The sequence below is a fragment of the Anas acuta genome, chromosome 7 (genome assembly GCF_963932015.1).
Source record: "Anas acuta chromosome 7, bAnaAcu1.1, whole genome shotgun sequence".
NCBI classification, from domain to species: domain Eukaryota; kingdom Metazoa; phylum Chordata; class Aves; order Anseriformes; family Anatidae; genus Anas; species Anas acuta.
The window spans coordinates 19,956,169-19,980,973 of NC_088985.1; the positions used below are offsets into that span (position 1 = coordinate 19,956,169).

Genomic DNA, 24,805 nt, shown 5'->3' on the forward strand with positions numbered 1-24,805 from the left:
CCTTCTATAATCATCTGGTGATGGGTTTGGGCTGGTGTTGTACCATAAGAAAGAGAGGTGTACTTAGATAAATGTATCCCACAGGAGAATTTAATAAGAGGGAGGATATTTGGGTGAAAAAGATCATCCCAGTGACATTGGTATATGGCAGACCTCAATTAGGCTTTTAAATAAAGGCTTTTGAAAAGCACGTTAATTCAGCTCTCTTGTAAAGAAAAGCTGAAGTGAGGTGCTACCACATTGTATCTTGTGTAAGACTGATACACATTACACAAGACCTTCTCACAAGCTCCACTTCAAGTCTTACAAGCTCTTTTTCTTTTTTTTTTTTTTTTTTTTCTTTTCATTTTTGGCTCACAGCATCAGAAAAGAGAATTCTCCAGAATAAGGGGGGGCCCAGCTCATCCCAGAGCAAGCACAATTCCTGGAGTGAAAGTCTTTCTTCAGCTATTAGGCTGATGCCTGGCCGGAATACAAAGGAAATGACATACAAATCTGAGGTAACATCTCCTTGCTGTCTTTTCTGTCTCTGTCACCTTCTCTGCCTTTGATATGGTTCTGGCAGCTTGTCTTGACTTACGAGGCTTCTGTGTGTGTCAGTTGGTGTGTTCTTTTGGAAATTAGACACCCATGGCTGTTGAGGTTCCTTTCCCAGACTTTAAGACTAGAGAGACAATTATGAATAATTTTATCTTATCTCCTGGATGGAAGGAGCCAGAAAGCTTTACTTGGCACTTGCCTAAAAGTGGAGGTATCAGTGAGTGGGGTAAGACCTTTACTTAATAAGCTGTGCTGGACTCTTCAAGGGCAGGTCATGTGTTTTTTTCTTCCGTACTGGGGAGCACTCATGAGCACTGGACAGAGGTACCTACATGACCCTGACTGGTCAGCTAGGATGTATTAGGTTAGTTTCAGAACGTCACTGCTGAAGGTGACATGGTGTGAAATAGCTTTAGACCAATGGGTTGTCTGCCCATGTATGGAGTGATTGTGTAGCTCGCATGGAATGGGAAAACATTTTTTTCTAGAAGCAATTTGTCCTTCTGTGTGTGAGAATAGGTATTTCTGCTGGACAAACTGCATTCATGTCGTGTTTTTTAGGAATCCAGGTCTGTGTAGAAATGCAAGCTGAATAGTTGTGCCTTCAGTTTTACTCACTGGATTTATTAGTAGTCTGTCAGGTCATCTGTATAATATTCATATTCCTATTGTACCTCAAATTTAGTGACTTAAATCCTGCTTGTCAACATTGTCTGTTAGCAGTGTACTTTTAAGCAACTAAGGCCCCAGCATGGCAAGGTGCATGATAATATCCATAACTTTAAATCTGACTAACTTTGATGTTCAAAACCTCCATCAGCTTTCTAAATGTTTAAAATCAAGTTTAAAAAATAAGTCACAAAAGAGAAATGGGGTGGCAGAGTGGGGAACAGAATAACCAGAGAGCAAACTGAAGGTTTGGAAGCCACTGAGATCTCCTTTCATGAGTTACTTGTGTGGGCAATATTCATGAGAATGGTTAAGCATATAAGTTTGCATTTCTCATCTGTGTGGAAACAATGTTTGTGTTTCCAGGCTGTGGCTCTAATGACAAAATTGGTAGTGCCTGTCTTGAGACACATTTTCTCTTAATTTATTTGCAGTAGTGTTTGTATGACATTGGATAATTTTATGAGTCTTGGTGAATCCTACACTGTTAGCTATAAAATGGAGTACTGTAAGAATACGTGTTTTACTGAGTGTGATATCTCAGAATTTTTAGTATCAAGGCTATATTATTATTTGTAATGCTATAGTGAGCCATGGTCATGATCATAGTAGAAATGCAGAATAAAGAAATAGTCATTGATATAAAGAACTTAGGTTGACAGCCTTAACAATTTCTATGTTTTTGCTTCTCATTTGTCTAGAATACAAACAACACACTAGTTAGTTGTGTACGTTGGGGCTAGAGTAGCTATAGGGTAGAGCAGCACTCAATTGACAGAATATTGAGAGCTTTGAACTGCTTCAGTGGGGCACTTCAGGACTGGGCATTAACATCTTATTGCAATGCTGAATGTATCAAGGTCTTTTTTTCCTCCTTTTGAAGAGACAGTCTGTTACAGCATCACTTCAGGGAGTTTTAACCCTCTAGCTTAAGCTGCATCAGGTTGAAGCTTTATCCCCAGTGAATTGATTCAGATCTAGGTGTGTTGATTGGTAAGGCTATGATACCTAAGTAATGTGTCTGATAGTGCCTTACTGAGCAGCAGTTTTTCTCTCACTGTGCCACAGCATCCTTTTTCAATCCTTAAAATCACGTTGCTACTTAGAGTGAGCAAGTTCTTCCCAGGTACATATGTAGACTGTGATGTCATACTGCAAGAGCATCTAGTATTTGCCCTGGGGTCTGTTTAATTATTTTTTAAAATTAATTTTGATTATTACAGCTGATTACACCTCAGTGAGCAATGTAATTGATATTTGTAAATGTATCCCAAGGAACATTTTGTACAACATGCTTTTTGCTGTTGAAGGTTAAAGACTCCGTTATTGGTTTTTCCCTAAATATGCCCACATCATTAGTTCCTCCAGTGAAAAGGTTGCCATCTGGAAAAGGCAGCACGGAGACATTATTCAGGCACAAGTGCATGAAATTGGTGTTTCTGCATCTTCTGTCTCTCTTCTGCAAGGAAGGGGCTTGTAATTAAAGGAGCTGGGTTTGAAGGAAACATTACTCATTTGGTGTTATTCCTTATCATGTCAAAGACTGACAGCTCTGTAGCTCTGATAAATTGTTCCTTTCAATGAGATGCAAAGCTCCAATTCCAAATATTCTTCTCCACTTTCCCTCTCCCTGCTTTTCCCTCCAGCCTATATTTGAAAGGACTTGCTGTAATTTTCAGAGATAGAAATTGAGGGGGAAGAAAATGAATTCCTTTGCACTTCCACCGTCCTTTCTTCACTTTCTTCATACACTTTACAACAGAGATAAAAGGTGAGATTCTCAATATCAAAGGAAGCTGTGAGCACAAAAATTGAAAGTAAATGGGATTCCTGTCTAATGTAACATAAAGCTTCTGCAAATTTCATATAGAAGACTATTTTAGCTGAGGTGGTGTGTTTTTTTTGTTGTTGTTTTATTTTTTTACTTTAAGAATGTCTCTACACTGAATAGGATTAGGCTTTTGGTGTGATTGTTGCTGTACCAATATAGAAATAACCTAATTATGGATTACAACTAGGGTTTGGCAAATGAAAATAGTCACTTATTAATAGTGTCAAAATGTCTGTAATGGAAAGCACACAGATAATGTCAAACAATGCTTGGAATTTGATTCAGTATTATATTTTGGCCTCTCATCTTAAATGCATACGTTGAAGGAAAAGATGACAGGATTGCAGAATGGTTGAGGTCAAAGGGGTTCCTGGAGGTCATGTTGTTCAAACCTGTTGCTCAAGCAGGGTCACTAAGAGCAAGTTACCAGGGACCATGTCCAGATGGCTTCTGAGTGTTTCCAAGGATTTAGATTCCACAAGTTCTCTGGGCAACCTCAGTGCTCAGTCACCTTCACAGTAACAAAGTGTTTCTTGATGCTAAGGCGGAACATAAGTGAAGGTGATTCCCTGCTTTTTGATGGCAAATGTCAGAACAAGCAACCAAATACAGCTGTTTTTTCTACATATTCCTGAATCTGTTTTGCTGTCTCATGGTCTGCTCAGGTCTCTGTCTGGAACACATGAGCATTCAGAAAGAAGAGTTTGATCACATTTCTAGGAGTGGAAGTGCAATTTTTTCTGGTATTTGCTACCTTGTGCTTTCTTGGAAGTCTGAATAGCCATGCAGGGGCAAGAGGAGCACTATACAAAGTCAGGTGCTCCCTTAGCACTTAGAGGTGACAGAGTTGGGCAAGCTCACCAGCAGGAGGGTCTATAAAACTCTTGAATACAGTACTAGAGGTTTCAAAATCATTGGCTTTCCTGTTTCAGAACAAGTCTTCTGATCTTCTTCTGCCTTCCCTGTTCCCTACCCTTCTTCCCTCATTTTGCTGTTGAAATCTTAGGGTATGTAATTAATTTTTAGGTTAGCAATGACCAGTTATTTTTGTTGTTTTCAACAAGCTGCAAGAGCAGCAAGAGACTGTTGTAGCCAACCATTTATGATTTCAGTAAATTGCAAATCCATTATCAGCTTCTACCATGCTGAGGGTCTTAAGGTTCTTTCTGAGGATGAATGCCTGAGCAAGGTTACAAGCAGAATACTTCTAACAACTGTAAGACATGCTGCCTCGGGGCTGTAGATATAGTTGTTATGCTTTCCAGGAAATGCACAGCCTCCTGAGTGGTACAGCAGGCCTGATCATGCCTGTCCTCTCTCATTTGGGTTCATTAATTGCATTCCTTTGCCAAAGGGTGATAGAGTTCTGAGACTTCATTCACTCCTGGCTGTCAATCTTGCTTCTCATTTTTTGCAGCCATATATACTGGTGTTTTGCATTAAGTGTGAAGGAACACTGAGAAATGACCTGCTTGAAACTAATATTCTTAAATCATATTTGCAAACTATTGGGTCAGACGTTTGTGTGCAAAAGTCTGTATTTTAGAGGGTAGTTTTAAACAAGACTTTTCAAGCAGAAGTGTTTCATGTTGAGCTGAAGACTGATGGTGCACCTGCAGACCCTTGTAGGGGTGTAGAATACTTGGCCCCAGCACGTAATATCAGCATTAGCTCAAAATGCTGTCAGTGGGTTTTTGAGTTTGGTAAAAAAAAAAAAAAAAAAAAAAAAAAAGCTTTATGTCAACTTGATGGACATGAATTTAGAGATGGTTAGTGGTAGAACTAATACTGGATCAGCACTTTCAAACACTAACTGCTTATTTCCTGTATAGTTACGGCGTCTTTCAATAACCAACTGTAAAATCAAGAAAGATGTTGACCAGCCTGGGTTTTCAAACAATACTGGGGCAATTAGATCAGAGAATGTTTAAGGGGTGGAAGTATGTGGGTTTCATCCAACCTCTCTGGTGTTGGATGAAATGAACTTATTTTAGATATAACAGTAAGGACGCAGGATGGACAAGCTCATCTTAACAGTCCATGGTAGGTGAAATGAAGTTTAAAAAATATATTATCTGAAATATAATCACAATTCTTATTTAAACAAACATTTTTCTTACTAATTACTCTATTGGTCTTTTACCTGCTTTTTGGGTTAACTAAGTTAAAATAAGCAAACATAAAATGGTATTTCTTTGAAAAGTGCATTATTTGTGTAACATCTTTATCTTCAGATAGAAGGATAATTAACATCACTAATTATCTAATTAAGTTCATTAACCATCCACCAACAGTGCACTGTGAAGTTGACATTATGTTCTACTGTCAACAAATGCTTTGATTTCTTAGGAAGTAATTAAAATGTAAATTAGCATGTCATTAAATGCACAAGGGAAGATTAGAATCAAATATTCATTTCAAAACTGCTCATAGCACACATTTTTACTTCAATGAAAGCAGGCACTTTGCTATTAATGATGTATATTAAACAATTTCCATTATAATATTATTGTCTTGTTTAATAACTGGCTCAAAGCTAAATTACAGTATGCTGCAGCAAGCTGGAAAAAGTTTCTTTAACTTTGAACAAAGAATTTTTTTGTCCTCTTAAGCAGTTATCTGATGCACTGTTCATTTTTCATTTTCAGATTGTTTAGAAGATCATAATGAAATAATCCAATAGGTCAATAGGTTAGATAAGAACTGCATGAAAACATACGATGCAGAGCTACCTGATTTTATGTAATACAAATTACTGAAATTTTTGAAATATTTGTGATACTTTCCACAATCATTGAAGATAACTGTTTAAAAGTGAAAATGGAATATAAAGGTTGCATAATGATGAAAACAAATTATTAGGCTAACTCAGATCCAATAGCTATTCACCCCATTGTCCTCCCCTAAAAAGCCAATACCAATGGTAAAGGAGATGGTGTGTTACAGCACAATGCACAGTAGAGAATCTATCCTACCAAAGTTGTTCCTTTCTTGATTTGTATCAGTTACAATTCATCTAAAGCCTGTAACACAAGATCCAATATCCCTTCCAAAACTTTGTATAGGTAACTATTCAAATGGCTTTTTTTTTCTGTTATCCCGTGCCAGTGAAGTTCCTCTATTTAATTACATACTGTGTGAAAAGTTTTCATTTCCTGCATTTTTTTATTTTTATTTTTTGGAAAATGTGGTGCTGTTTTGTTTTTCTTTCAAGTTAGAGACTGTCTGATTCAAGCTTAAGCTTGGATATAGGATTTCAGCCAGTGGAGTTTAAGGCTTAAAGCTGTTAGCATTGTAGTTTCAACTTTCAGCTGCTGGTTGGAGAGTTTTATTTTCACATAACAGAGATCATGCCAAATGAATTGAATAGTATTAATGTGGATGGAAGCAGAGCTTTATTTGGATGCAGAGAAACCTTAGAAACAAGTGGTAGCCAGTGAAACAGAATTACTTTTTCTATGCTGAATATATAGAAAGAGAAATCACTTTTCATACTTCTTGTTTTAGAGATGTCCATTTGCTTCAGGAGTCCTGATGGAACATTTATAATAATTTCAGGAGAATTATTTGAAGTCAATTGCTTCATGACTTATGCTATTTTTTAGTAGAAATCTTTATAAGAAGAAGAGTTATGACCAACTTCACTTATCAACAAGTTATGAAATTATATGTGGCATATTATCTCATTCAAGGAGCAGTATAAAATGTACACAGGAGTTCAGGTGCCCAGAAAATTAAGTATGCATTTCCACCAGAGAACATGGATTTAAAATAGCAGAGTGTAATTTGATGATGATGCATACAAGTAAAGAATAGGAAATCAGGGGAAGTTCTAGAAATCTCCGCAGGATGAATTTAAAGGTTCCTCTTAAACAAGGGCATAGTTTGCCTGCCTGTGCCCTCATTCCATGTTGTTATCCTTGCTAGCCAGATTAAAGCTTGGTTGTACTTGACTGTGTTCCATTCATACTTTCTGTTGCTATGGAATAATCATGTCACCTTTAAATGCATGTCATTTTAAGAAAACTGTTAATTTTGTGGACTATGGAGAGATGTTTCTTTCTATTCTGGACTCTGAGCTCTAAGCATATACTAATATTTACAAATTTATTTCTTCAGCTAAAGGATTAGAAATGCACATTTTTCTTAAACAAAAGCCACAATTCAAATATAATCAGAAAATTCCAGTGTGAAGTTTTCAGATAAATGTACTATGACACTATGTAGTAATAAAGCCCTAAGTTACCACAATTGTGGCACTTGTTAGAAAAATCACCATTTTCAACAGAAATAAGAAAATGGTCAGAAAGAACAAATGAAGGAAAGAGAGACCTTACTCCCAATATCACTGAAGAATGACTTTCAGCACTCGCTAGAAGAGGTAACACCTGTTCTGTAACTGGAGGGAAACTGAGTGCTCAGGAGGTTGAGTGAATTATCTCAAAGTCACATAAGTCATTCTCAGAGACAGGAATAAAGGACAGATCTCAACTTACATTGAACTTTTTAGCTATTAGGAGTAACTTTCCTGTTCTCATAAGAATTATCTCTTCAGTAGTATCAGCTGTTGAAAAGGTGTGTGTGTGTGCATATATACACAATTTATAAATATATAGTTGATGTAGAAGAAGGGAAGTTTCTGTGCTGCTCAAGTTTAGCTGACAATACTGTGTTGACTCATCACATGTACACTGTACTTTGAGTTTATCCCCTTGAAACTTACCCTTGTGTTGGGGTACATTTATGGAGTATTGAAATATGGCGGTTTTTCTCATTAAGCTTGCTATTCCCCAACCAACTGGAGATGCCAGGAATCCATCCATGATCCTTAGGAGCAGTTGGCAGTGTGCATTAGCCTCCTAGCGGGTTGAGGCACGAAGCTTACATGCAACACTTAACTGCTGGAACTGCAGTCTGTTGAAAAACTAAATGAATTTTGGCAAAGTAACAATAAAATCCACATGGCAATAACAATTTTGTGATTCAAAAGAGCCTGAAAACAGCTCTTAATGTGGAGAGTATATGCTAAGAACTAGGACGAACTGCTCTTTGATGTTAAAAAAATACTATCTGCCATAGCTTAATGTTTATTACCTGGTGACTAGTGAAACTTTTTTTTTCCCTTATGAAATGAACCTACTTGCTTCCTGGTTCACAGCCATTTACTTGAAAAGTAGTCTGGTTATGAAATAGTTGTCTTATTGTTTGTTTGCACAGGGCAGTAGCATACCTGGCCTCTGATTCACCATGTTAGATTTAGGACCAGGGGTAGACGTGTGTCATTGGAAATGGTAGCCCGTTTTTCTTCTGTAGCTAAGTACAACAGGACTGATGAATTGGAGACTTCAGCCAGCTTTAGTAATTTACTGTGACACTCAGATTCCTCTCTGTAAAATGGCAATGCTACCTGTAATCCTATCCTCTGCTTGTGAGGCTGATTTATTCTCCGTGTTCTAGCAGGAACAGACCAGAAGTATTGGGCTTCAATTGTGTATTTGTGGGGAGGGGAGAGAAATTCTGGTTAGATTTGTGGAAACAGGATGAGTATGAGAACTGAAGTAAATACTACAAGATAGAGTTCATGCTTTGGAAGAGTTTAGCCTCAAAACTTAACTGTTGCCAATCTAGCTCTGTAGCTATGTAAATAAGTGTTTCAGGAATTTTTCCATTAAAACAATTCTTGGCTTTGGATGGTGACTGCAAAAACTGATACATTTTGTAGAAAATTTCTCCTGCCCAACTAAATCATATGGTCAGTGACAGGAGATCCACACTGGTTAGTCCAGGGAACAGAGCTGGGATGTGGAGCTGCTGACAGAGGAGCAGTGCTGCACCACAGACAAACACCATTTAATGTTGAACTACTGAGAAACATACCTGAGTAAAACGGAACAATTTTCCCCTTGTAAAATGACATTTTCTTATAGTTCTGTGTCATTAAAAATGCAAATTCTGTTTGATTCAAGATGAAAAGTGGTTGAAATATAAATCTTACATTAATAGCATGTTTGTCATTTCAATGATGCTCATTTTCTGTTTACTGCTTTTTCAGTTGTCACCCACAGAGGTTTTAATCACACTTAACTGTCACTTTTACGATGTCCAAGTGCTGTTCATTTATTAAATGTATGCTTATATCTTAATGCTTGGATTAAAGTCAAATCTGCACCCCATCTTAGTAGCAGAAAACCCATCTGTAAAAGTTGTAATAGAAATGATAATTGATATTGAAGAAAAAGTAAATCTGTTAATACACAGTCTGTTCTTCAGATCTGACAGTATCACTGAAGAGATTTTTTTACCTGCAGACCTCTATTACTTCAGATATTTCACCCACAAGTAATAAGTTTGGGTAGTTTTACCTTCAGTGTCTTGTTTTTCATAAATGTGGTTGTTAAAACACATTTAGTCAAGCCTAGTTACATATTATCAAGCCTAGTTACAAATAACTGTGATTTTAACATTTTTGTATTTTTTATAAACTGGAACTAGGTTTTGTATTTTCTGGTATGTTCGCAAGCAATAATAAGTAAGAAATGTTGCATTGTTTAAATATAAGTGTATGCTTTAACACCCGCTGAAACAGAGACTTTTATGAATGAGCTATCAAATCTGATTCTGCTGTGCACAACCTACTTGCTAGTTACATACGCTAATTACAGGTACTTACATGTACTTTTTTCTGTCTGTCAGAGCACCTTATGTGCTGTTCTATTTGTCTGCTGTGCCCATAGAACACTTTCAGAAAACCTAGTGATTGTTCAAATAGCAAAAAACAAACAAACAAAAACCAACCAACCAAACAAAAAAACTCCCAAATAGAATTTCGAAAGGAATTTTAGAGGAATTAGGGATATGGACTCTTTCTGTAACATAAGTACTAATATAACGTAAGTACTAATATCTGGCAAATCAACTATATTAGAAAGTGTGCTGGCACTAGGAACAACTTAATAGCAGCAGAAGGGATTTCCAAATTGGTTTAAGTTGTTCCCCCTGCTACTGCAAATTATTGCCACATTCATCTTTGTGAGATTACCAAGCTGTTTCAAAGTAATTCAGGTTGGTTATGTACCATCACCAGTTCCCATTCATAGTGGCGGGATGTTCCAGAGACTCACTTGTCTTAGTTTCTCCAACTGTAAGGTAGAAATAAAGGCACTTACCTCCTTCATAAATACCTCTGATAGGTACTTTCCTATCAGAGAGAGTAGAGTACCTATGAGGAGTGGTTGAGAGAGCTGAGACTGTTCAGCTTGAAGAGCAGGAGGCTCAGGGAAGATTTTACTAATGTGTACAAATACCTGAAGGGAGGATGCAATCATGACAGAGCCACACTCTTTTCTGTGGTGCTCAGTGCCAGGACAAGAGGCAATGAGCAGAAACTAAAACACAAGAGGTTCCATCTAAACACCAGGAAACCCTTATTTTCTGTGTGGGTGATGGAGCACCAGAACAGGTTGTCCAGAGAGGTTGTAGAGTCTTCCTCCTTGGAGATCTTCAAAAGTCATCTGGACACGGCCCTGCTTGAGCAGAGGGGTTGGACCAGGTGACTTCCAGAGATCACTTCCAACATAAACCATTCTATGATACTGATGAAAATCACTGTGCAAGAGTAGATGTTTTTATTTAATACATCTAACATAGCTGCAATGCTATGCAAGTGTTCTTTGTGTACATATATATTTGTTTATCATACTTATTTAGCTTAGAAAAGCAAAAGAAGTAGATTAACATCACTAGTTCTAGTCCTCACCAACAGATGCTGAAAACACATGCTTCAAATTAAGTATTTGATTATTTTCACTGTCATCTGTCTGACTACTGACTTTGTTGGATTGGACCTGTACACTTGCCATTGTGAGAGATCTGGATACATGGGCTGTCCTTTTGGATCTTCATCTTGAAGCTTATTTTTATTTATTAAGAGCTTTGGTGTACGTGTGTTCTGTAATACAACATGCAGCCTGTAATTCCCCAAAGAAAGCCCCAAAGCGCAGAGCTCCAATGACATAATGTTTCTTTAGGAAAGATCTGTGGCATTTGTGGAGTCTGTATCAGGTACTGTGAGTTTATTATGGCAAGCCTGGGTATTTATGGACTGCAGGAGTGTTAAGTGATATATATACACACATGCACATATAACACATACATATAAAAAATAGACATAAAAACATTCCAGAGCTCAGTAGGGAATTGTTAACTTAAAAGTTACACCTCAATCTTTTTTTTTTTTTTTCTTTCTCTAACCATTTTTTATTACAAACAGTCCTTCTATTGCTTTTGTTGAAAGAAATTACAGAAAATCCACTCTCTGGGTTTTTTGGCGTGCCATTTTTCTCTGCTTGCCAGCATTTTTCTTCTTGCTGGTTTTACTATTCCTCAATGCTAATCATTTTCACTTTTATTTGCCTGAGGTCTCCATGCAGCAAGAGGAAAAATGGATTTGGATTCTGTGCGTTGTACCCCCTTCTCCCCTGCCATCCCCCCGCTCCCAGTAGAGAAATAGCTTGTGAATTCCATCACCTTTTGAAGCTCTAAATATTGTCTGGGGAATGTGGGCTAGCAAAATGACGTGAGTCTACTTCCAATGCAAGTGCCTAAGGCTGCAAGGTGGAGAAGTCTGTATAAGGAAGACTTAAAGTGTGTTACTGTGCTCAGTTTTAGGCCAGGATGGATTAATATGGCCTTTTAGTCTGATCTTCCTTAGAATATATGTTACAATTTCTGCATTCAGAGTTGCTTTTCTGTATATTGAAACACAACCCATACATAATGTCACACAATTCTAATAATTATCAAAGCTGATATATCCTTTTTGTTCAAGATAAATATTTAACCCTAACACTGTTGTGTTCAACCTACAGCATGGAGTTGCCATTTTAAAGGATAACCCCCTACAGTATATGATTTCAGGATGCGTCTTTCTAATGGAATCTGCTTATTTATTAGCAGGTCACAGCAAATGTCACACTAGTTGTTCATTAAGCTTTACTGTATGGTCTTAATTGTTCAGACCAAACATTGGATAGATGATAGCCTGGTCTATACTCTTTTCAGTGTGTGTGTGTGTGTGTATATATATATATTTGCAGTCACAGCGATCTCCAGTTTTGTTAACTGTTCATTTTATTTTTACAGCCAGATGGATTTCTTGTGGGGGTGGTCACTGGGGACATGCTCATCTGGTTAAAGCTGACTAGCTAGAGCTCATTTGGAAGCCAAAGTGGTTAGTCTTCATTCCACCAGATGTGGCTAGCAGAATTTTTCCTTCAGAGAACCCTCCGTGTGTTTGGAAGGCTCGGAGCTGTGTCAGGGAAGGCAGTGAGAACCTTTTCAACATGGGCTTTGAGCTCAGGGATCTGATCAGTGACCATGTCTGAAACACAGAGTGTGCGGAGCTGAAACAGCTGCCAGCAGGGCACTGGCTCTGCTTGAACAGCCTGCGGGTATCTGAAATGGTTGCTAATACATGGAGGGATTGGTTGTCTACTCTGAATGGCTTTTACCCTATGTCTACAAAAAGCTGGGATCTCAGCTCTCCTCCTGTACTGAGCCTGGCTCAACAGCGTGGAGATTCTGTTGCTTTCTAGGTCAGCCTTTATGGGAGTTTTGCATGAATTATAGAATACTTTTGTGAGGCCGCAACTGTGATTACAGGTTTAATGATGCTTTAAACAAACAAAAATGTAATGACTTTCATCAGTGTAAAACAGGAGCTTCCTGCAGGGAAACAACAATAAATGTGACTTCACGGCAGGGGTGCAGACCTGGCTGACAGCCAGCAGTAATCGGCACACCACATAGACCTTGTGTGTTAACTTAATTAGAGCACAGTGCAAGCAGCAGCTAGACAGTTTGCTGTGAGGAATCACTGTCAGCGTGGCACAGAGTCCATGCATTTAAAAGTTACCCATCTGATCCATGGCTGTAGGTAGCGAGAGTCTGGGACTTTCACAGCCAGTTTAGACTTGGGCTGTGACTCAGAGCAATCTGACTTTCTGACCATTGTTAGAAACCCTTCAGGGACACTGGTGGGCACAAGACCTTTTGTGTGGCACTGAGGGCACTTTAAGCTGTCCTATGTAATCTCTGAACAGCTTCTGCCTTCTCTGCCACTACTAATCCTCAGGACCTTATTAAAGGAACAGAAACTTCTGCTACTCTCTGTAATGCAGTTAATAAACAGCCACCCTGATTCATTTTCTCTTCATCTTATTGTTTTGGTGTACCTCTTACACATTTGGCTGGCGATTGGAGTAGATATTTATGGTTTAGATTGTATTGTGGCGTGTGTGTATCTGTGTAATTCAGCAGTGTTTAGGAACATCATTGTGAGTCCCATAGCGACCCATTTGCAAAGTGGGGAATGCAGCAAATAATCTCCTGACAGCAGTTTATCAGTCTCATGCTTGCACAGAGACCCTTCCTTAGCTTAAGTTCATTCATATACAATAACAAATGCAGAGACTATTGATGCAGGTTCACTGTTCTCTGAGTCTAGAACATCCTGGAAGGGAAGGTGGCCGGGAAGTTGTGTCAGACTGCTTTGGGGGACACGTATTTCCAGAAGCACCTGAGTAATGCTGGGTTTAAGGCGTATCCATGCTGCATAGTGAAGCAGAGGCAGTTACTGTGGTTGTCATCTTGCACTAGCACAGCTCTACAATCTTCTAGTTCTAAAACTAGCTCAGAGATCTCTGCATCATATTCCCATTAAATAGCAGATTTATACTGAAAGTCATTTGTTGCTGGTAGATCTAGGCTCCTAAATATCAAAAATATTTTTAGGAGCAGTTGTTTTCCTGTGTGCAGAATGGGGACATGGACCAGCCCTTTGTCTGTGCTTTCTGTTTATACAGCAAGGAGTAGGTGTATAGTTAGAAATCCCAGATCCTTACCTCAGTTGGAGTCTTGACAACAGCAAATTGTTTTTTGTTTGTTTGTTTGTTTGTTTTTGCTACTTGTAATACTAAATATCTTAGGTCTGAAAGGAGAAGCCTTGCAGTTTTGTTTTCTTTCTCCTTCTTGAGTAATTCCACTAATGACCCTTGTTAAGATCATGGATATGTTCATCTCCCTTGTGTGAGTGTGCAGCTTGCTCTCAGATGATTGCCTCATCACTGTGCTGTCTGGAGAGCTGTCAGGCCGTATTCCCTAATTATTTTTCAGAAGACAGAGAAACTAATGGCTGCTTTTGTCCTTTGGGGCTTACACTTGCAGCACCTTGTATGGGTGTAATGTGTTCTGATGTTTCTTCTAGGGATTTGTGTCATGTATGGAACAGTACCGAAGAACTGGGCAGGAGCTGTATGCCTCTTTGTACAAGGATCATGTACAGGTAAAGAACAGGAATGTTGTGTGACACCTTTCTGATTTTGAAAGGTTGCTCTTGGACTACCCTGAGAATCAGGCATTTCAGAGGTGAGATAAGTAGTGTGCCTGTACCAGGCAGTGAGCTCCATTGCTGACCTCATCACTAACACATGATACAGGATCCATCACTCACCAAATAGTCTGCAGATCCTCACTTTATCTTTAGGAGCCTTTTGTTTTTGTTGTTTGTTTAATTGATTTATTCCACTCATATGCTGGCAGAAATGAAAGTGAGGGCTTTGACCTTTTTTCTTGGCAGCCAGTAAAACTTTTCAAGAGAATTCACTCATAGTCAGTAAAATCTCACAGGTATGTTTCTTTTTCAAGATTGACCTTCAGGGACCAACAAGCTTTTAATTCTTTGAAATTTGAAATTCACCTCTCCTTTAGATTAATGTTTTAGTGTGTTCCTTCTCACCTCCTCCCCAAGTAGAAATATTTAAATTTATGCCATGTTTGGAGGGAGTATAATATTTTTCTGAAACTTTCAGACTCTGTTTTCATTGAGCATGGTTGTTGCCATTAAACATGAGTTTTGGCCAGAAAAATTGGAGTTGAATGAATCCTCTGTGAAGCTGCTCTCTTGGCTCACTGCTTTTGAGCTAAATATCTAAATGAAAGCAGCTGTTCTCAAGGAGGTTGAAGTAAGCTACATTCTTATGTCTGTTGCTTTTATCTGATTAGTAGCATCTCCCAGAGCACTCTTTTGGTAGTCAGTCAGACCTGTGCTGGGTCTGCAACACTTGCTCTGCTGTGGTCCCACGTGGCAGATCCCTCTAAATCGCTGGGGTGGTGTCATCACTGGGTGGCAGGAGGGAAGTGTGGAGGAGTGACAAAGTGGTTCTGTCCCACAGATGCTGCAGTGTGGTTACAGCAAAGCAGCCAAGGACTGGATGGTACTTGAAGAGCAGCTTTTCTACAGGAGAGGCCCATGGGGAATTGCCTCACAGTCCTTAGAGCAGCGATGGATTCTTGACTGTTTTGAAGGGCCTTCACGTATGAGGAGGAGGATTCAACATGGGAACACCCGAGCAACGATACGAATGAAGAGTGAGGTAGAAAATATTTACAGGAGGTGCACAAATTCTGTTACAGTTGCTGGTGTCTTTCTAATCCTCTGTTTCTACTGCTTCTTCATCACCTGATTTACCCATATGCTCTGCCATGCATATGGAATCCATTGAATCAGTCTTTGTTTGAGAGAGAGATTAACAGCAACTGCAATGAATTTGGCAGCCATGGAATGATTTTCCATCTTTTCTGATACAAAATCTAAAATAATTGAGAATATAACCCAGACATATTTTTCTGCTTGTAATATCTCATGGGTATAGTATTTTGCAGTGTATCCAGCAGAGTCTGGTTAGAAAGCTGCACCATCCTGTTAGCCTTATGCATATTAGGGCTGCTAGAACTAGTGAATGATCAAGAAGGGGAATTAGAGTAGTTTGAACTAAGCATTGACCTGTGTATATGGGGAATTTAGTACAGCCTGTCTCCATAGATTCTAAGTGCCAAATCCTATCAGTCAGAAGCTGAAGCAATTAATATGTCAAGAGGTTTCCATCTTTAGGACATTTTCAGCTTTTATACAGAGTTTGAATTCTGACAATTTTCTGCAGTCTGGGTTATATGATTTTATCCTATAACAGGCCTCATAGAGGTTCATCTTTGAAAAGACAATAGACCTTGTGCTTAATTGTTGACACTTATTACTCTTACATCTAGTTCTTTTTTGGGGTCCTTTCAAATGTGTTTATTTGATTTTCCAGGGCACTTACCTGCAACATAGTTCCAAATCTGTGCTTTGCTCTGCAGCAGGGTTTTGTTTATGTTTACGTGACAGCATATTCTTCTGTAGTCATACCTAGTCTCTTTTCAGGTTCTCCTACCAAACAGAAATGAAACAACCCCCACTGCTGAAGTGGATTCAGGTAATGGTTTAGGGCTAAATTACATTGTGGTAGTGGGTAAATACAAACAGCCAAAGAGAGCTGTGGACAAGGCTCCAGGTCAGAATTTGGTCTAGGTAAAAAGCTTAGTGTTCTGGGCTAAAAAATAAATAAAATAAATAAATTTGAACGTCTATTAAAAGATTGGCACAGTTATTATAGGTGGTATAAATACCTGGTGATAAATGGCTCAGGGAAGTGATTATAGGAAATGTGAGTTTCCAAGAATGTGGACAGAATAATGGAGAATGTGAGGAAATCTCCAAGAAAATTAACATGTCAGATTTGTTTTTCAGTGTTCAAAATGGGACCAGGTTTTTCAAATATAGTAATTGTCAACATTTTTCATTTCCCAAGGCCAGGATTTCTGTTACATGAGACATTAAAAGAATGAAAACAACAGACTAGTGAAATATGGTACAGAGGTTGATAGGTTTTCAGAGGGAGGAAAAAATTAAGAAGTTCAAGTTCAGAAATGTCAGCCAAGTCTAAGGCTGTGGATTTTATGTCCAGCTTTTAGTGTACATTGTTGGATATAGGCAGTATATTGTTGTATGTTTCTTCATGTGCTAGGGCCCAGGAATTGAGGGAGAATGGAGCCTATTTTTTAGGCTCAGAACAAGACTGAAGTACTATGTAGTTTCTTCGTGGAAGTAACTGCAGTCTACTTCGGTAAGAAGGATTAAGAGAAGGCTGATCACTCCTTCCCTAACTGTGTGTACAGTACAAATTCCCCAAACTTAGGGCAAGATAAGAGCTTGGGCAAGATATGGAGTGGGTTATCTCTCCTTGTGTTGTTTTATGATCCTGCTCATTGCATGTTCATGGGAGACTGCCATTTTCAGTTCTTCCTAATTTAATCTGAGTATGTAAACAGAGTCTTTTTAAAATTATTTGGTTATCATATGATCAGCCCAACGCAGTACAAAAATGTGAATAAATATGTTTATTCAGTATGTTTGAATCTTCAGTGATGACAGGGATTTGATTTGAATTATGACTGAATTGTGGGGATCTGGTTTTAGTTGAACTAAGCACCCTTCTTTAGCAGTCACGGATTTTACTTCTCATGCCTATTTTTTTGCTGATCTGCAAAATATGATAATGTTATTTCCCAAAGTAGAACAGGTTGGGTGAAAGTCTAAAGTGCAGATTATTTTGTTGTCATCTGGCTGCCACTAAAACTGCCATCTCTTTCATACTCATATAGGAGAGCTGACATTAAATGGAGCAGAGAGGGACATGGATGAGAAAGGATCTGACTGTAACCAGCTAACGTTCTTCCCTGCTCTACATGAAAGTTTCCATTCAGAAGACTTCTTGGAGCTATGTGTGGAGAGACAAATTATACTGCAGGAGTTTGCAGAGAGTGAAAAGGTAGCAAAGATGAACTAGAAAATTTTCTCAGGGGAAATGGCTTTTAGAGGGTGAACTGGATGTGGAGGCTTACCTGTTCCTCTCAGTTTTTGGTTCAGATGGATTCAGTCTACAGTAGATATCAATATCTGTTTCTTAAGAGCACTTGCAATTTTCCAGACTCTGTACAAATGCCTATATAGGGTTACTATTGAAGAGCATTTAACACTAACTCTCTGAAGTAACAGCAAAAATTTTGGGTGTGTGACCAAGGTATTCTGGTACGTGTGAGACAACATTGTCTCATTTTGCCTGAGACATGGCAAATTATACAGACCTGAGATTCCAACTTCCCTACCCTTATCCATGCCCAGAGCAGTGTCTAGATCCAACTTATTACCCATGGAAGGTTGTGCTAGATTTGTAAAAATGCTAGTTCAGTGATGTTCAAAATCTCTTCCTGATGAATACCAGTAAATATTTTTGTTGTCCTTTCACATGCCCTTTTTTTTTTCTCCACCTCTCCTTGAATGCTGGACAGATTCTTCCCCCTGAGACCATAGAGACCTTCTCTGCTTCATATTTGTCTGATGCTTCTGTTGTCTGATCTATTCAAAACTGTGCTGTTGCTTCTTGGATGTTGTGCTGGACTGGTGACCCTTCTCTCTTACATCTTCACAGTGTCTTCTGTGTCTAAGAAAGAGGCAGGTTCAGGAATGCTGTGAGGACAGGAACTGGGGAGTAAATAAGAGTGACTCTGTCAGCAGGACAGTAACTTCACCCTGGTGTTCTCAGTTTAATCCCTTGCTCAAAAGCTGGCAACCTGCCCTTCACTTTTAACATACTCCCTGCAATGGTGTCTTTGGGTCAAATCCTTCATGTTGGATATGCTCTGCACATAGCCATTTCTCCCAGGATTACGAGATTTTTGTCACAAAGAGTAGACCTAGCCTCATTCTGTGATCTTCTACACTGTACATTTTATTTGAAGTGGCATTGTTCCCCCTGTTGGCCCAGGAGTTAGCATCCCATAATGGAACCTAAGGGTTAGACTCAAGCATTTAGACTCTGCTGTTACAGTGCTGTGTGATGGTTGTACTTAGGTATAGAAATGCTTATTTTATTTTTGTCTCAGTATCTTAGCTGAATTTTCTTGGCATTTTGCCAGGAGTCACATTTGTGTTCTCCAACGTGATGGCTTCCTTAAGCTATTAAAGCTGTTGGTATATTGTCTATACAACATACTTCATTCCCCTGCTTCTCCTCTTCCCTGCCCCCACATACCTCTCCACAGCAGAAGAGTCAGGCATGAATATGTGAGGCATGTTTTCTGTGTGCTGATCTCATTTTTAGCCTTTAGGCTGTCTGTCTCTTCTCCATGTAACTCCACGGGAAGCCGTCAGAAACGCCAGGCATGCTTTTTCCAGCAGCAGTCACTGTGCTGCCGAGCTGACAGAAGTATTAAAAAAAGCAGTAGGGGGTGACATTAGCTGTCCTGTGCTCACTTAGTGCACTGCAGTCCTGCCTTGTAAATGGCTGCCTCATGAGCTGTTTGCACTTGAACCAGGCAACTGGAACCATCTTACCTACTGCACTGCACAGAGAAGTCATTGTGATGCCTTGGCAGCTACTAGATAGATTTCTGGAACACAGGGATAGCTCTATTCTGTAAAGCGGTCCTTGTTTCATATTGTCACCCTCTGCTATTTTTTTCTTCTATTGCCGTTAAACAAGCACCTTTGTACATATTCAGATGTGCAACAGCTTTTTGCAGAAGTAGCAGATCAAATGCTGTTTGACCAAATGCTCAGTCTGTTTACAGCAAGTTAAATAAGGAAAATATTGGTGTGGGTGAGGTATTCTCCTGCTAATATAATCTAGTCTTTTGTTTTATCCTGCTTGTAAAATAAACTAAAACATTTCTAGGCATTCCTGTGAAATCATTTGAAGTATGCATTTTAAGTATGGTAGGCCAAGGAAGGAAGCTTCTGAGTATTGTGAAGGTTAGTCTCTGAGTGGAGATAAATCTTAAGTGGGAGCAGTCATGCTCTGTTTGAACAGAACCCAAACCATGAAAAGTTCAAGCCTTTAGACGTTCTTTTTGTTGCCTTTTTTTTTATGAATTAAACTAACCATAGAGGAACATATTTCCCAGATTTCAAAGTCAAACCTTCTGAATTTAGGAATTTACAGAGATCAAGAAATTAATACCTGATTTGTGCAACTGTAGCCTTTAATGACATAATCATTTACTAGTTTGTTCCCTTCTGTGCTACCAGTGCATAGAATGGGTAGGTATGTATGTATGTACAAATCCATACCTTCAAAGCACCATTTAGTTATACTGATCATGTTTTTTCTCCTCCAGCCATGGTCCTTGTAATACATATTGCTTACCTTCATCATTCTGCAGCTAGTAGGGATGCTATAGGCCCCAGTCATCTTCCTTACACAGTGGTAACCTATCAGTAGAATTGCCAGATGTATGAGTCTGGCTGTGTGCTGTTCTTTTCCCATTTCTTTATGTACTCTGCACCATTTTCCCCTAGACCCCACCAACTTTCAGTGATCTAGATCCAAAAGGCAAAAGCCTTATATGTGACACTGGTAAAAAGCAAGATGCAGAGGGTGTTGTGTTTGGCTCTGTGGTGGTACAAAAAGAAGGAAGTGGCTGTTAAAAGGAATTGTACGTGCCCACAGCTTGCCCCCTCAAAGAGAGGCTGGGCATAAGGAATGGAGGTTCAGGGCAGATTTTTGGTAGGCTATAGGAGAATGGTGGGTGGGTAGCTGAGACATTTTGTTGCTTTGCCTCCTTTACAGATAGCCGCAGCCTGGACCACTTGTGGAAGCTAGGTAAAAGGACTGCTCTTAGTGGGCTCAGGCGAACTGTAGCAAAGCAGTTCGTATACAGCCTAAGACTGTATTTTTCACGGCCTCAGTATTCTGAGACCATGTATGCTGTAGGCATGGAAGGAGAGGTAATGTGCATTGTGAGTGATGTTATGCACAGTTCTGCAGCTGTGCATGCAAGAGAAAAACTGCAAAATTGCACAAGAGAAATGCTAATAGGAACCTGTTTGATCTAATCTATCAGCTTGCCTACCAAAAGCCAGGGCCAGCCCTTTAAATAACCCTGGTTTACCAGCAGATACAAGAAGATTGGATTTGTGTATCTGCAACCTGAGCCCCCAACTGTGAGATTGCCTCCCTGATCTTTACAAGCCTGAAGCAGTCCTGCCAGGTTGTTAACGTGCAGTTAACATGTAATAGATGAAGAAAGTGTAGAAGGCTTGGGAAATGATTTTCACATAGAAACTCTGAATTTTGGAGAAAAATGAAGCTCTGTTTGCCAGCAAGTCATTTGAGACAGTAAGAAATCCAAGCAGCTGGGGTAATGAATCTGAAGTTAACAAGAGGGCATGGCCTAGCAGAAATCTGGGCACAATGCCTTTCCTTAAAGGAGGGGCTGGGAGAGAGCACAGGAGATGCCAAGGACAATAATAGAAGTGGCTAGCATAAAACATTTAAAGAGGGAGAAAGATCCATTGGCTGGGAGAAAGGAGCTGATTAAAGAATAAGTTCAGTTGAAGGAGGGAGCAGCTGTGAAGTTCAGCATCTGGGACAGGCAGAAGTGTGCAGCAGCTCTGCATGCACTTAGTGGAGCCAGTGGTTTTAGGGGCATTGCACAAGCTTCACAGCTATATAAGGCACCAAGACAGTTTGTTTTCATGGGAGCACTGTTACAGTTCATCCTAGTTCAACGACGCAGAAAAGAACTTCACATGTGCTGATGTGCAGCACAAACAGGCACTAGCTGTTGGGATCGAAGCAGGAGAATAGGAAGTCAGGTCTTGGCACAAGTCATTTTCCCTTTCTATGCCTCAGTTTCTCCTCTTTCCTTCCTGCTGCATGAGCAGAGGCTGTAATGGCTGCCCCACTGCAGGAAGCAGTTCTGAGCATTAATAAAGGTTTTTGATGTGAAACTCTTCCTGTGTTAAGACAGGACTGCCTGAAGAAGGACAAGGCTTTACAGGTGATTACTCCTCTGTCTTGTCCTGTCTGGGTTTCTGCTGCAGTGGAGAGACTGCTGGGAGCCCCTTCCCAGCCCATGCTCGTGTCGTGGTTCCACTCGAGTGGGCAGCCGAGCTCCACCACAGCCGCTCTCTCACTCCCCCTCCTCCAAGAGGAATGGGGAGAAAATATGTGAAAAGGGCTCAAAGGTTGAGATAAGGATGAGAAAATCACGCAATAATTATTGTAACGGGCAAAACAGACTCAGCATAAGGAGATAGTAAGATTTATTGCTCATTACCAACATGCTAGAGAAGTGAGAAACAAAGGAAAGAAACCAAAAGCACCTTCCCCCCCATCCACCCTCTTCCACCTCCTCCCCCCGAGTGGCGCAGGGGAACGGGGGAATCGGGGTTATGGTCAGTCTACAGCACTTCTTCTCTGCCGCTCCTTCTCAGTCACTCTCGTCCCCTGTGCTGTGGGGTCCCACCCACGGGATACAGTCCTTGATGAACTGATCGTGGGCTTCCCACAGGCAGCAGCTCTTCCAGAACTGCTCCAGATATGTGTCCGTACCACGGGGTCCATCCCTCAGGAGCAAACTGCTCCAACCTGGGTCCCCCACAGGCAGCAGCTCCTGGCAGGTCACCTGCTCCTGCGTGGGCTCCTCTCCACGGGCTACAGGTCCAGCCCTGAATCTGCTCTGGCAGGGGTCTTCCACAGGCGGCAGCCTCCGTCGGTGCAGGGCCACCTGCTCCACCGTGGTCTCCTCCACGGGCTGCAGCGTGAAACCCTGCTCCACCGTGGTACTCCATGGGCTGCAGGGGGACATCCTGCTTCACCATGGTCCTCACCACAGGCCGCAGGGGACTTCTGCTCCGGTGCCTGGAGCACCTCTCCCCCTCCTTCTTCACTGACCTTGACGCCTGCAAGGCTGTTTCTCACTCCTCTCACTCTCCCAGCTGCTGTGTATCGCAGCTTTTTTTTCCCTGTCTTAAATATGCTCTCACAGAGGTGCAAAACAACATCACTTATTGGCTCAGCTCTGGAAAACAATGGGGCCCTTACCAAACATGGGGCAGCTTCTAGATCCTTCTCACAGAAACCACCCCTATGGCCCCCTGCTACCAAAACCTTGCCACGTAAACCCACTACAGCTCGTGCATTCCCACCAGAGCTCAGTCAACAACTGTGCTACTAGGTGTAAAGGGCAGGGTCCAACTCATGCTGTGTCACAAAAAAACAGAGCATCTTCAGCCAGATCTCTGCTTTTCTGGATGTGCACCTGCACCATGACATTTTATACTCCTTGTACTTGTGTCCCTCTTCATATCTGCTTCTGTGTTTTTTTGGTTGTTTTGAAAAACGTCTTTCAGTTGTGAAGCTGTAGCTGCTCCCTGGATCTCTGCAGAGCTCCAGACAAACACCAGGGCCCTGACTGCCACCTCAGGTTAGCACAGCTGATGATGCCTTAACAGTTGCTTTCTGTAGTGTAGGGTGATGTAGCAGGGTGTGGTGTAGGCAAACTTTGCTGTGGTTACTCCCAAGAGTCATGGGGAAGGGCATGAACTTGAGTGAACTGACCTAAGGGAAAATTAAAGGGCTCATATTAGTTTTTGGCAGCATTTTCTGTTTGAGTGGAGCCTGGAGTGAGACAGAGATGTCTGAGTGTGCAAGAGGTATGAGCACAATCCTATTAGAGCTGGCTTCCAGATGCTATCATCAGCTAAGGGATGCCAGCCTCTCAGGCTGGCGATGGGCCGGGACAGATGGTAGCTTTCAGCACAGAAAGCAAGGACAAAGAGCAACCCCAGTGCCCATGACCATGTACAGACAGAAACATTCTTCCACGCCTTTTCTCCTGAATACCTGATATTCTTTCCCTGCAGCATTTGGGAAGTTGGTAAAACCTGATAAGTGCACACTGAAGGAACACCTCCTGTGCATAAGGTTTTTACTCCGGCAGATTACGGGAAAGAGAGAGGAAGGGTGGATAGAGGCTACCTGCAAAAAAGTGTATGTGTTGTGGGTCTTCCAAAGCAAAACTGTCACCACAAGGTTTGTTGCTATCTTTCTGGCATTAGAATAGTTTCACTCAAACCCAAGCAGAAGGAATTTGAGCCAATGTTTTTAACAGTTCAGATGGGATCAAACTTGAGCCTGAAGCCCCTACCACGAAAGACTAGGTCAAGTGGATTTAGTTTCCTTTGGTCATTGAGCAGCTGGGGAGAATGAAGCAACCTGTCACTTATTCTTAAGTTGTGATTAATGAGGTGCGTGTGTGACAGTTTCAAAGTAAGACGAGTCTTTAACAGCAAGCAAACTAACAAACATTGCAGGAAAGGTCTTGTGAGTGGCATTAGAAGATGGACCTATATGCCTGTCACCATGAAAGCATGCATCTGTTTTCCTAGCAAAAATTGTGAAAGCAACATGTTCTGTTTCGTATATTTCTAGTCATTTTAAACTCTGTGGCATTGACCCTACTTTACTGACAGATCTGTTGTAGCTAATACATCCTGGTACACAACAGAAAGGACAGAAATAGTATATAACCATAGGTTTCATCTCTGAGCAAATAATTAGAGATGGCTGTGAGTGTTTATAGGGGAATACAAGATGTGGCAGTAAAAACGAAGAAGGGGCTTCAGAATGTCCCTAAGCCATTGATTGCTTAGAAGATACATAAAGATCAAGAAAGATGCCATACCTAGCATGTTTCTTATACTCTTTCCTTAAGCTTCTGATAGTAATAATCAGGATAGTTATTCAGACTGATCTACGGACTGACTCAAGAGTAGCCGTTCTTTTGTCCTCACACTGTAAAAATGTTGCGCTCAGTAGGGTGTGTGACATGGGTAAGCATGTTCTATTGACATGTTTTTGTGACTTTAATTTCCTTGCGTTGTATTTTTCCCTGGAAGGGCAATACTAACACTGCCAGGGTCTCTAGGAATAGATCTAACCTCCTCTGGTGTTTTTGTAAACCCTGTAAAGACTGCTTGCATCTTCAGGAATGTAATTCCTTTGGAAATCTGGCTCCTGAACTCCAGAGCAGGTGTGGTTTTAT

General features: G+C 40.4%; 1 protein-coding gene across 5 annotated transcripts in view; it reads left to right on the forward strand.

Annotated features, from left to right (window-relative positions):
* Positions 1–24,805, forward strand: part of WDFY4 (WDFY family member 4) — a 145,843-nt gene that overhangs the window by 72,677 nt on the left and 48,361 nt on the right. For all 5 annotated transcript variants that reach the window (XR_011098173.1, XM_068687824.1, XM_068687821.1 and 2 more), the window contains 5 exons: positions 361–500; positions 14,304–14,381; positions 15,271–15,471; positions 16,299–16,350; positions 17,579–17,745. Coding sequence is in view for 4 of the 5 variants with exons in the window: in XM_068687824.1 (XP_068543925.1) it covers positions 361–500; positions 14,304–14,381; positions 15,271–15,471; positions 16,299–16,350; positions 17,579–17,745 (638 nt within the window). In the remaining variant the exon portion in view is untranslated. The remainder of the gene's footprint in view (positions 1–360; positions 501–14,303; positions 14,382–15,270; positions 15,472–16,298; positions 16,351–17,578; positions 17,746–24,805) is intronic.